This window comes from Colletotrichum scovillei (genome assembly GCF_011075155.1).
Source record: "Colletotrichum scovillei strain TJNH1 chromosome Unknown Contig00006, whole genome shotgun sequence".
In the NCBI taxonomy this organism is placed as follows: Eukaryota; Fungi; Ascomycota; class Sordariomycetes; order Glomerellales; family Glomerellaceae; genus Colletotrichum; species Colletotrichum scovillei.
Window position 1 is genome coordinate 1,576,419 of NW_023336264.1, and position 12,870 is coordinate 1,589,288.

Genomic DNA, 12,870 nt, shown 5'->3' on the forward strand with positions numbered 1-12,870 from the left:
TTGGAAACACGGCCACTGAGTTGACTGCTTTTCGCAAAGTGTCGACTCGTTGCGAACGGATGCTAGTAAGACCGGCAAGGCTAGAAAGTGGACCAGAGAAAGCTTGATATGTGGCTCATGGCTCTAACTCACATCGCGAGGTTAGAAGCCTAACGAGAAGTCAGCGGGTGTTACGTAAGAGGCCGACTGGACTGCATCGATCTAGATCTTCAAGAAATCAAGGTCGTACTACTAAAGGTATCGCGAAATTGAAACATGACAGTACGGCGGCAAGCTGTGAATTGTATTGAGAAAATTTAGGACGATGTACGCATACTGCAGAGTTTTTGAGGTAGAATGCATCACGAATGAAAACAATGATCTGGTTAAGAGTATGCAGAATTATCGTGGCCTCCAGTTGGTGTTGGCCTTGGACGGATATGGAAGGCTTGTAGTTGCCACCGGAAGGTTGTAGATGGTGCTCTAGTGACTGGATTCCTTGTGGTTGGGTACTGATGGTAAAGCCACCCTTGAGAGAGGTCTGAGGTGCAATAATATGACTATAACACTGCGACAACAACGCAACGGGGTAAGAAGGCACTGGCGATATGGATCCAAGACATCGGTTCAAAGAGGCATGAAATGCAACTTGTCACGATGTATGGGCTACTGAATGTCATATAAGACCACGAAGTCTATTGTGGCGCAGGCTGCTAGTTGCTGGACCCGAGGATCCAGTTGTGGCTCATTGCAGAACTCGGGCCAGACACATGCCGCTATAGCGGTTCCGGTATCCGTACGCCCAGGATGCTGGGGCAGATGGCACTTGACGGAGTTACGTATTCCTTCGACCCTGTCCAAAGGCAAACTCTCTTTCTTTCATCATCAGAGGAGGGAGAACATCGACACACAAACACGACTTGATTCACGGCGATCTAACTCTCTGACTTTTCAGAAATTGTACCGAGTCTTGGATATCTCCGACATCAACGGACAGCAGACCCCTGTTTGCTGAGTCATTCCGGCCGTGAAGGATCAGTCTCCTCCGTACAGTCTGGAACCCCGAATTCCTGACCACCCCCTGCGCTCTGCCGCAATACATTCAAGCCCATATCTCTCTCGCGCGCTCTCAGCTTCCATTCTATCGACGCCCGCGGACGGACGACGCACTGTCAGGTAGACGGCGATTGGCCGCTGACCGCGCATGCAATCTTAAGCCTTTCCTTCAGCGGACATTTCAGGAAGACTGGACTCAGCGGCACGGCACCAGCATCCCGTTATCTATTAGCTGTACCTACTGGTGGTTCTGCCCCTCTCACAGCTCCTCCAGCACCGTATTATCCGGCTGTCCCGAAACGAAACCGAGCGTCGCTGACAAGAGGGGACAAGACTCTTCGTGTTGTTGGACTTTCCTGCGCGCCTGCAACTGCGACTGCGACTGTGTGTGTGCCTTGCCTGCCCTTGCACACTGCTGTCTGCTTGCCTGCCCGCCCGCGCAGTCTTACATGCCTTACGGTATCTACCTACCTACCTCCGAAGGCGCGCGGTCCTCATCAGAGGTCGCAGGTATTATTAACTTGCTGGCCCCGACGGAACCCAACCAGCCATGCCTTCCATGAAACATGGCTTCCTTAAGTAAGCCTCTATTTGCTCCTTTCTCCGATTCGTTCTCCTCCATCATCCGTCCCATGTCGAGCTGATTTTTTGCCGGCGTTGTTGTCCTTATTGTATTCTCCTTATTTCACCTAAACATACCAACGCATTCCTTGTGACCACGTGGTTTGCCTAGCCCTCCGCTCACCTGTACCTCACATAAGGCTGAGATCTCACTGAGACAACCCCAGAGAGAGCTTGGTGGCCTTTTCTCGTCACGTCCAGCCTTACCTATTCTATTCGATTTTGCTGTGTAACCAACAATCTCATCATTCCCATGTCTCTCCCTTGAAAGCACCTCTTGTTGGGGCCCGGGGCTTTTCGGTCCCCGCCTCGTTTTGCTTCTACTCTTGTCTCCGTCGTTATCAGTTGCGCTGAGCGTGATCGGATCACTCGCTCAAAATGAGTCCCCTAAAGAGCATGGCTAACGGGGGCTTCCTACCCACAGTCAATAAGAACAGAAAGGTAATGCCTCCTCTCCGCGCCCACCATCCTGCCGTGGGAAAGTCAATCCCCAAAAGTGGAGGATGTGCGCCGTTGTTGGTGACCACTCAGCGAACCGGTTTTGAGCTAACGTTACTTGACGCAGCCAAAGTTTGAGTTACATCTAAAGGTGTGAGCCCCTCTTGACACGGCAGTTGCTGCATCTTGGCGAAGAATCTTTCTTATTGACAACTCCTCCAGATCTTCGACTTGAACAACGTCCCGTTGGTATCAGGGACGTCAATAGTAAAATGGAACCTCGCACACTCTATTCACGCCGAGCACCGCGGCCGCACTCCGCAATGCCCGATCTCCAATCACAAGGTCGAGTATAACTATTCCAAGGTCGTCAGCCATATCCGGATCAGCATCGACAAGAATAACAACCTGACCGAGTGTCCCGTCGAATTCGAGGTTCTTCAACAATTCCCGGGCAGCGGCAGGGAGGAGAAGATCTCTCTCGGTATCGTCAAGCTCAACCTCAGCGAGTACGTGGAGGAAAGCGATGGCCTTACCCGAGAGAGCGCTAGCTTCGACCGCGGTCACTCGCGCAAGCGAAGCAGCGGCACCAGTCAGAGCCCAATGTCGACGAGGGCGCCGGTGCTGGACGATCCAGATGTCGAGGATGGCATCGTGCGGCGGTATCTTATGCAGGAAAGCAAGATCAACAGCACATTGAAGATCGGCATTTTGATGGTGCAGCTCGATGGCGACAAGAACTACTCTGCGCCTCCTTTGAAAACTGCACCCGTATTTGGCGGGATTGCCGGCATCATGGCGGGCGAAGCAGTTGAGCAAGATGACGCTGGACGTAAGTCTTCCACTGTTTTCTAAGTATGCGCTTCATGGCAGTCCATCTCGTACTAACATCTCCCCCAAGAGCTTCCAACAATGGCGAAATCCAGGGATGCCTCCGAAGTGCAGGACATGTACCGCCGCGCCCTCGCAGCCTCCTGGTCCTGTCAACCCGGCGAGCTCCCCGCCGATCAGTGTATCGAAGACATCTTTTCCGGCGGCGACGGGTGGCAGGCCGGGCGCACGGGACGCACCGGCAAAAAGACGGCTACCTTTGACCTGGACAACGGCGGCTCTCTGAGCTCCGACGAGGGTGGCATGAACGGCACCCTCCGACCCTCGGACTTTCGCAAATTGGAACGGAAGCAGCAGCAGCAACACCAACAGCTGCTGGACCCGCCTCAGCAGGATCACTTGCACCTGCACCGCCTGCACAACGGCCACCGCCATCATTCACGCAACAACAGCGGCTCTAGCGACAGGAGCATGAGGAGCTTGCGGAGCATTAAGAGCATGGCCACCATCGTTACAGGCCGTGGTGACGCGGCGAGCAGTACCGCCGGCGCGAGCAACGTCGCTCGTCGCGGCTCACATAGCCGAACCAGGGGTCGGGACGACGACCAACGTCTCGGAGTTGGAGGTGGTGGTGGTGGTGGTGGTGGCGGTAACCGAGGGGGCATCGGTGCGCGCGATTACGGGCGCTCGAGGAGCCGCAGCGGCAGCATGGTGAGCCTGGCGCCGACGATGGGCAGTAGTGATCGCGGGCGCGAGAGCTCGAGGAGGAACAGGGAGCTGGAGGAGTTTGACGTCCGTGATGATCTCGTCGCGTGGAGGTTGCCTGGTGCTGTCACATAAAAGGGGGACAGTGCAATGTGATTCAAGGACCGCTTTTGCTCTTCGTTCCCTTGTAGCTAGGTGTTTAGTGGGCAGGCGTACATTTTATCTTCTTGCATAGGCAATGCCTCGTTCTTTCTGATACTCATCCCTTGAACTTTTGTCCAATCATCATCCTTGGGGTCGTATGTATGTAGTGTCGGCTCGTGGTTTCAGCCTTGCATTTGCATCAGGGGAAAAACGAAAAAGATTCATTAACAGCATTTCGTTTTTCTACTTCTCTTCTCCCCAAGACTAACTCGCCTACAAAAAAGCTCGCTGTCTATAACTCCTTTTGGGCTCTCTCTCTATATTCCGGGTGTTCATGAGCATTGATTCATCCCTTCCATTTGCACTCCTCCGCCGCCTAAGATTGATGTCTATATAAAAAAGGGGGGACAGATAGGTTTTCGGAAAACAAAAGGCTCGTCTTTTATTTACCCCCTGATCCCTAATCACTCTCTTTTTACGCCTCGCCGTTTTGTTTTCTTTGCATTTCAATGGCGTGTGTCTTTTCTTCCTCACAGGCAAAAGTCGTTACTGGTCTCTTTTCAGATATAGGGACGATAACCCACTTCAAGGAGCGCTGATGGTGCCGCGGACACCGCCCTTGCCGCCGACCTCTCTCGCCGTGATCGTGACGCCCAAGTCGGCGGCGACGTTGATGGTGACCTCGACCTTGGCGCCCTTGCTGACGCCGCGGACGGCGGCCTCGGCGAGGGTGGGACCGACCTTCCAGACCTTTTCGCGGATGTCCTCCTCCTCCTCGTCGGAGAAGTCAGAGTCGTCCTCGTCGTCGGCCTCGGGCTTGGCAGCCTTGGGCTCGGGCTTGGTGACCTTGATGTGGGCGCCGCCCTCGACGATGCGGACGAGGACGTCGCCTCCGTCCTTGGGGGCGGCGATCTTGACGGTGCGGCGGGCGGGGACGGCGGTCTCGGCGGGGACGACGGGGACGAACTCGTCGTTTGCGCCGACGACGCCGATGGCGTTGGCGATGTGCTTGACGGTGGTGACGGCGGCGTGGGTGCTCTGGTCAATGTCCTCGGCGTCGTACTCCTGGATCAGGGAGGCCTGGAGGGCGGCGCCGCGAGCGAGGAGCTCGGAGGGGTTGATGGCGTTGGCGACGGTGGAGGGGGCGATGACCTTTGTGGACTCGGGGAAGAGCTGGGAGAAGTTGGAGGCGATGCGCGGGGTGTGGGCGGTGCCGCCGGCGACGATGACCTCGTCAATGTCGAGGACGTCGAGCTCGGCCTTCTTGACGACTCCCTCGACGAGGCGGTTGAAGCCGTCAAAGACCTTGCGGGCGACCATCTCGTAGCGTAACCTGTTGATGGTGGACTGGAAGTCGACGCCGTCGGCGAGGGACTCGACGCTGAAGCTGGCGTTGTTGCTGAGGGAGAGGGCGCGCTTGGTGGACTCGGACTCGGCCTTGAGCTTGGCGAGGGAGCGGGCGTTCTCGCGGGGGTCGGTGGTGTGCTTCTTGATGAACTCCTTGGCGAAGTAGTCGATGAGGACCTGGTCGAGGTGGGAGCCGGAGAACTCGTAGTCGTGGGCGGTGGCGAGGACGGTGTACATGCCGCCGCGGGAGGCGACGACGGCCACGTCGGAGCGGGTGCCGCCCAGGTCGGCGACGACGACAATTTTGTCCTCGATGACGGCCTCGGGGCGGGCGTCGTAGGCGAGGACGGCGGCGATGGGGTCGGAGATGACCTGGAGGACCTCGAGGCCGGCCTCCTTGGCGGCGGCGACGAGAGCCTCCCTCTGCTTCTCGGTGAAGTTGGTGGGGACGGTGATGACGGCCGAGGTGACCTTCTGGCCCAGGTAGTCGCTGGCGGAGCCGACGAGGCGGCGGATGTAGCGCACGGCGGTCTCGTGGACGGAGACGGTGGAGGGCTCCTCGGCGTCCTCCTTGTCCTTCACTGAGAAGGAGACGGTGCCGTTCACGTCCTGGGGGTGGGCAGAGGCGTGGTTGTGGGTGGGGTCGATGGACTTGAAGCTGTAGGTGGGATATTGTCAGTTCAAGATGCCAGGCGGGGGTGGATGGAGGGAGAGTTTCATGGGGAAAAGGGTAAAGCCATACTCCTGTCCGAGGAAGTCCTTGAAGTATGCGATCGTGTTGGTGGGGTTTCTGATGAGGAAAGCCTTGGCCTGCTGTCCGTAGTACTCGTCTCCGTCAACGTAGGAGAGGATGGTGGGAATTTGACGGTCTGCCATGGTGATATATGTCAGCGATTCGCTCTTGTATTGCCCCAGTGCCGTGTTTCCCATCCCCAAGAAAGATCTCACCTCCGTCCTCGTTGGCCATAACCTCGGCCTTGTCATCCTTGGTGTATGCGATGGAGCTGTTGGAGTTGCCAAAGGTGATACCAATGACGGTGCGGTCGCCCGGCGCGGGCCGCGAGTCACCGTTCGTAGCCATTTTGTGTGTGTATGTGTGTGTGCGTCCGGAAAGACGGATGTGTTTGTGCGTATATTCGTCGTGGAGGGGGAGGAGGCGACGATATAAGGAGTCGAGAAAAAGCAGGGGGGGTAGTAGGTATTTATTGAACCTTTGGTACCACAACTCCAGTAGAGATCTCGAAGGAAAGGAATGTTTTCAATGGTGGTGGGCGGTGGATGGTGGGGGTTCCTCTCTCAAAAGCCAACTGCGAAATTTTGGGCAAGGGAAAAAAAAAATTCCCACGTTCGCTGTCGTCCAGTCGCAGTGGGGCCCTTGGTTTTCCCCACATGGCCCATCAGCCGTATTCCAATCAAATTCAATTCGCTGAGGGAGCCACCGCCGCACACACAACGTGCCCCGCCAAAGCTTTCGACATTCAGTGACCGCTGCTACTGCTGCAAGGCTGACATCAAGTAGCAAGCCTACGGCAGTATTGAAGGCAAAAAAAGTACTTGGCATTCGCTCCTCTTCGACAATTTCAATTCAACATCACCACCCAAGATCGTTCCCGACGGTACAACGAAAACCCTCTCGACCATGGCCTCCGTCGGCCCTTACGTCCTCCCCGGCGACGAGATTGACGACTCCCTCATCCCCTCGCATCAGAAACTTCCCCTGCGCCTCGGCCCTGGCCTCCGCCATGTTCCTCCCAGGCAAATAGTGCCCACCATCGCCGGCAAGCTCGTCACAGATCGCAAGAAGAACTCGATATGGGTTGAGCAGACAAGCGGACGGGTACGATACACACACCCCAGAAATTCTGACATCAGAAATTCAAAGTTAACAAATGATCAAATAGTACATCCCCGCCGTAGGCGACCTCGTCGTCGGCACCGTCCAGCGCACCGCCGCCGAACTCTACTACGTCCTCCTCGCCGACTATTCAACACCAGCCATGCTCCCCCAACTCTCCTTCGAAGGCGCCTCCAAAAAGACGCGCCCCCAACTCGCCGCCGGCGCCCTCGTCTACGCCCGCGTCACGCTGGCCAACAAGCACATGGACCCGGAACTCGAATGCGTCTACCAATCCACCGGCAAGAGCGACGGCCTGGGCCCCCTCGTGGGCGGCATGCTCTTCGACATCTCGCTGGGCATGTCGCGGCGCCTGCTCATGCCAAAGACGACGGACCTCGTCGTGCTCGAGGAGCTGGGCGCCACGGGCGCGGCCTTCGAGACGGCCGTAGGTCGCAATGGCAAGATCTGGGTCAACAGCGAGAGTACCAAAGTCATCATCGCGGTGGGAAGGGCAATCCAGGAGACGGACCAGCGTGGTCTCACAATCGATCAGCAGAAGAAGCTTGTGAGATCGTTAATCAAAGATTTGAGTTAAAAAGGGGTTTCCTATGCAAACACGCCCTCCCGTGATGCTTTTTATGGCCTTTTTCTACAGTATTTACCCTGGCGGCAATCTCCGTGAGCCTCCAAACGCCAGACTGCTGCTGTTGCAGCACCCGATAAAAGAATGTACCTGTGTTGTCCCCTTATTTTTACTCCCTCCTCGAGAGGCAACCATGATGTATGTAACGAATTGCTCATAGGCAACGACGAAACGAATGATGCCTAGACCCGTAACTAGGCCCGATCCGTGATGGGAGGGTGCCTTATTCAAGTGGTCGGTCCTTCTCACTCACCCCCAACCCTGCTACATGCTCACAAAGAGCAAAGGCGGTCGTCGCTTGCAAGTCACTTGTCCGTCATTTCGACAGACCACTTCCCAAGCGTTGCCTCGTCTGTAGGGCGATATTGCCCCCTTTCCCCTGAATCGGTGGCATTGTTTCTGCGTGTAGAAAAGCTTATAAGAATCCCAACCCTATGTTCCTCCCATATTCTCGTCGACAATGTCGGGTTCTGGGTCGCCCATTGGTGTGACTTGGTGGATATTCATCATGTGCCGTCTCCAATTATCCTTTCTCGGGAATGACTTGCCTCCCGCCTTGGAATAGGGGCAGGTGCTGACGGTGCAATGGAACTTCTTCGTCTTCTTGTGTTTATCGTTGATGTGACGGTCCAGATGTGTTTTAGTACCGAACCTCTTTCCGCAGTTCGGATGGGCACATTCATGAGGCCTCTCGTGGTATCGTTTGTGGTGACTAGATCTGTCAGTAACATGTGCGAAGCAATTTCTACGCATCTGGACTTACTTCAGCTTGTGGACCTGGTCGAAAAATCTGCCACATTCGTCACAAATGAATGTTCGAGGAGACGGCTGCATTCCTGGGTACGGCGACGTGCTATTGCGAATATCCGAGCTGCCGTCTGATCGCGGAGACGGACTGCTGTCGATTTGGGTGTTTGGCGTGCTTTGGTAAGAAGGGCCGGAGCTGGTTTGCCCAGCTACCGGCGGCGAGTGATCGGATGGGTCGGTTATTTCGCCATCGAGGTAGTGTTGGTTATGTTGATTGTGTTGATCAGGCATGAGGTGGGTGGGATCAGGTAATTGCGCGACATCGTTCATCTGTACATCTGGAATAGCGCCATTCGCATGGCCGCCATTTGTGAGGTTCCAGTTCATCGCCTGGGATTGTCCGTTCTCATACAACTTTGGTGGTCCATTTGCTTCTTGTTGCTGACGGAGACGTTCCTGTTGCTGCTGTTGCTGAAGGATATACTGCTCCTGCTGTTCGTATGACTGTTCCGGTGATTGTGGTGTAAGAGCTTGTGATGCTTGCGGCGGTTCTGGTGCTGGCTTCGTAATCTCGACGGGCGGCTTAGGGGGCGGATGCGCGATATTGAATAGCTGCTGGTTCGTGTTCCACTTGTGCTCTGTCGGGTTGGATGGTGCCATGATGTCCATTGGATTTACAGTCCCAGGAGCCGGTACAGCTGGAGGAAGAACAGGAGGGGATTCGGTCGGCTTAACTGCTCTCTTCTTTTCCACATCCGAAGCGTGGCTAGGATCCTCCGGCTCCGACATGGGGCTAACAGGTAGGTGAATAGGCGAATCCAGCTGAGCGGTCCCGAACGATGGGCCAGTAAATTCAGTAGGAGAATCTGATAGTGTTTCGCTAAGAACGGGCTGCGATGGTTGTGATGGGTGGCCCTTTGAGCGGGTGGTCGCGGAGTCCTTGGTGCTCATACGACGTATCATGCTCGCTAGGTTGAGCTTGAACGAGCTTCCTCGAGAGCTTGATCGTCGAGGGAGTGGTGCGCGACTTTGAGGCTCGTCGGTCGGAGGCGGCGTGACCATGCCAAAGGCTTCTGAAGGAATAGTTGGGCTGTAGTAGGTCGCGCTGTGTCCGTGATTGGCTTCGGTATAGTCCATGCCGTCGGCTCGAGTAGCAACCAGCTCTACACCCACGGGGGTCCATGGATAGGACGACTCGCTGTTCCATGTGGGCGCATGTCCAAAAGAGTACTCGGTTGTGCCGCGTCTCGTCGTGACACTAGGTGGATGAGTACTGTCGCCGGTGAAGCCACGCTGGTGCTGGCTGCTCAGTTCATCGCTGGGAGGACGGTCGATGCCGTTGTGAGATGATAGGGCGGTATCCTTGGTAGACTGTCTCTCTGTCCCCCTCAAAGTGTCGGCCTTGTTCCCAAAGGAATCTTTTGAAGAAAGACGGCTGTTGACTCCGGGTCCGGGTCCGGGCGCCGGCGCCTGTCCAGAAGGCCCCATAGGCCCGGGGACGAAGGTCGTTTCCGTGTCGAGACGTTCGGGCAATCCATGTTTCCTAGCTCTTCTCCTCCGAACGATGAATGGGTAGGCGCAGACACCGACGAGGAAGACGGCGATAATAACACCAATAACGACTCCAGCAACCCCTCCTCCTGATAATGAGCGGCGCTCCAGTGTCGCGCGGTTGGTGAGGGATAACATCTCTCGTTTTGGCTTCAGCCGGTCCATATCAATTGAGCGTTTTAAAAAGGATGAACTGTCGTCAGATTCGCCAAGGTCTGATTGGGCGGTAATACCCTCAGACGATGCTGCTGGAGGAGCCATTTTCGGCAACCACGCGTCAGCACTCGCTGCACCACATGAACCTCCTCCCAAAGAGACCTGAGACACTCGGAAGACGACGACAGTAGCGGGTGCGAAGTGAGAAGGCGAGCTATAGGGGTTACGTCGCCGACGAGTTGTTGGTCAAGGCAGTCCAGATGGTACGTTTTGCTGAGGCGGCGTTGCGTGTGGACGAGCAGTCGCCGCGATGGCGATGAGCCCACGAGAGAGGAAGCGGATGAGGTGCAGTTGAAGTCAGCACCGTAATGGGGGCAGTTGGATTAATTAGGCCGGTGTACTGGTAGTTCAGCCTCACCCAGAGGCAGGTGCACTCAGCAAAGCGGGCGCAGGAGAGTACGGGAGTACGGGGGACCTGAGAGAGAGTTGGAGTGGGCTGCATCTCAGTCTGTGGATCAAGGAAGGTTGGACTGGGTTGCCTCCCGCCTCCACGTTTACCTGCAGATTAAGGGTGTACTTTGGCTGGACTGTGGCTCAGTCAGGGAAAGGTAGGGGAGACTTCTGGAGCGCTTACATCAGGTGGTGACGATGTGTGGAAATACCGGAACTTGACCAAAATTGCGCCCACGTGCAGGTCGCTCGCTATCAAAATTTGGCCCCGCAGTGCCGGCGCTTTGGCCGGAACAGACCAATCGTATTTTCGTAAAGCTTCACTGCCCCGCCACACGGCCTCTCCACGACCCTTGGTGTCTCCGTGTCTTGGTCGCTGGGAACTTTGAACTCGAAAGTTAGCAGCGACCGCCCGACAAGCTGGGCCCATTTCCCGGAACAAGAATGGCAACGCTCCATCATTCGCGCCGTTTCGCCGCCACCACTAACCAGTGACCAGTTACTGGTCCCTATCTATTCCCGCGGCCAGCGATGGGGGGGCGGCCACCTCGTGCCTCTGCCCCTGTTTGCTGGGTCGTATGGAAAGGAAAGAAGCCCTTACTTAGTAGGCTGGTGGGGTAGATCTCCATCACCGTTAGGAACTTTCAGGAACTTTCAGGTCGGCAAGGACTGCCAGCGGAGATGATCTCAATCCGTCAAACCGACGTGCCGGCGCCAGAGTCCGCACACAAATTCGCTCACATTGACGTCGGGTCGGGCGTCTGACGTTGACTGGTTTCATCCTTCAATGCTCTTTTCCAAAGCTACCTTAGGCTACATAAGTAAGGGAAACAGCCATCTTGCCGATGCGGCATTGGACGGCATAACAACCAAGCTCGTGCCGCACTTCGGCGTGCTGCGTTTACGTTCCAGCGACTGACAGCATCACCCTTGCGCCCCGGCTGAACCTGCTCCTCTGCCTGGGCACTGGGGAAAATATTCCAGGGACCTGCTCCTGGTGTCTATTGAACCCCTGTCGTGGCGGATCCCGATCCTGCATGCTCGAATTGGTGCTAATTCTGCGACAAGGTCTTGGGCTATTTTAGCCCACGAGACCCGGTCCAGCGGTTACTTTCCGCCGACGGTGAGATGCCTACGATATGACAAGGGCAATCATTGTGCTCAACCAGGATGAACAATCATCGCAAGAATCAAAACATGCTTGGCATTTGATATCTCTACGGCTAACACATTTTCAAGATGACGTGCTGCCTTTTGAAGTGTCGATAGACAGCTCTCGGTAGTTCAGACATAGTGGTCAGCCCAGAGTCTGCTTCACCGAGGCAAGGTACCGATGTCGAAATTGCCAACCTCGGAAACCCCCACATACCTCCACACGTCCGACTTCAACTACACGACATGACCGACCAAGCGATGAATGAGCGAATCACTTGGACGCATATTCGTATCACTTACGAGGGTTGCTTGATGGACTTTGGTGTGCCCCAGGCAATACTCGAGGCATGATGGTGAAGCTCCTCATCAGTATCCTGCAATTATCATACATTCTAGATATCTTTCAACATCTGTCACCTTCCTTACTTCAATCTAATCCCAAGCCACGGGAGGGAAGAGCAGTTCGTAGCGCAACATTTCACATCCTGCTTGCGTTTTTTTGTCATGACTTGAATGGTTACTGCCTGGATATCCGTACTCTAATACGCAGCCAGTATCTTTCTATAGGTTGACAGCAGCTCATTCCGAAGAGCCGCATACAACAATAGGCCCCTCAACATTATAGTATCTTAGTGATCATGTCTACTTTAACTTGATATCCTTGCAGTTGATTTAACTCTATTTGCCAAATAGACATCACTAATCAGCTTTCTTCAGAGTAATATCGATCATTCTGTTGGCCAGTATCTGATCTTCCTAGCCCAGTCCTTCTAGTTATGACCAGAACCGGAGTTTTGGTCAAGCATCCATGGTTCGAATTATTCAAGCCTTACACCCAAGAAGACTATACCTGCCCATTCATGTTGTTGTGTGTACAGGGCCTCGATCTGTTCCTCTCCCCAAAGCTTATGGAGCGTCCCATTTCCCAATTCTCAATATCACTCTGGATAAGTAACGTTGCCCTCGGCTTTCATTCCCTTGTTCATTCTGCCCAAATATCTGCAATACTCTAAGAAGCGCAGTCGTATTCACTTGACGTGAATCACCGCTGATTCACTGACGGAAGGTGGGCCCAACCTCAACTTCCACCCAAGGTACCTTAGGCAGGCAGGTAGGCAGGTCGCTACTGCCTCTTTTGAAAAGGTCAGCGGCACCTACCTTACCTTCCTGCCTTTCCCTTACTTACTTCCATCACTCCCGTCAGGTCGTC

The 12,870-nt window shown here is 55.1% G+C and overlaps 4 protein-coding genes across 4 annotated transcripts; 2 read left to right on the forward strand and 2 right to left on the reverse strand.

Annotated features, from left to right (window-relative positions):
• The first annotated feature begins 847 nt into the window (after positions 1-847).
• HER10_EVM0009192 (uncharacterized protein) lies at positions 848-3,968 on the forward strand. Its single transcript, XM_035483087.1, has 4 exons — positions 848-2,097; positions 2,222-2,245; positions 2,317-2,926; positions 2,996-3,968. The coding sequence occupies exons 1-4, from the start codon at positions 2,035-2,037 to the stop codon at positions 3,763-3,765; spliced, it is 1,467 nt and encodes a 488-aa protein (XP_035333086.1). The 5' UTR covers positions 848-2,034; the 3' UTR covers positions 3,766-3,968.
• Positions 3,969-4,087: 119 nt separating this feature from the next.
• Positions 4,088-6,389, reverse strand: HER10_EVM0007707 (hsp70-like protein). Its single transcript, XM_035477253.1, has 3 exons — positions 6,070-6,389; positions 5,864-5,990; positions 4,088-5,779 (listed from the first exon to the last, which is right to left on the reverse strand). Exons 1-3 carry the CDS (start codon positions 6,200-6,202, stop codon positions 4,360-4,362), a joined length of 1,680 nt encoding a protein of 559 aa, XP_035332909.1. The 5' UTR covers positions 6,203-6,389; the 3' UTR covers positions 4,088-4,359.
• A 234-nt stretch (positions 6,390-6,623) lies between these two features.
• On the forward strand, positions 6,624-7,553 carry HER10_EVM0009879 (exosome complex exonuclease RRP40; the record flags this gene model as incomplete). The annotated part of the gene is made up of 2 exons (XM_035479351.1): positions 6,624-6,958; positions 7,023-7,553. The coding sequence occupies exons 1-2, from the start codon at positions 6,761-6,763 to the stop codon at positions 7,551-7,553; spliced, it is 729 nt and encodes a 242-aa protein (XP_035333163.1). The 5' UTR covers positions 6,624-6,760.
• A 22-nt stretch (positions 7,554-7,575) lies between these two features.
• On the reverse strand, positions 7,576-10,498 carry HER10_EVM0012952 (uncharacterized protein). The gene is made up of 2 exons (XM_035482326.1): positions 8,365-10,498; positions 7,576-8,313 (listed from the first exon to the last, which is right to left on the reverse strand). The coding sequence occupies exons 1-2, from the start codon at positions 10,158-10,160 to the stop codon at positions 8,034-8,036; spliced, it is 2,076 nt and encodes a 691-aa protein (XP_035333567.1). The 5' UTR covers positions 10,161-10,498; the 3' UTR covers positions 7,576-8,033.
• Positions 10,499-12,870: the final 2,372 nt, after the last annotated feature.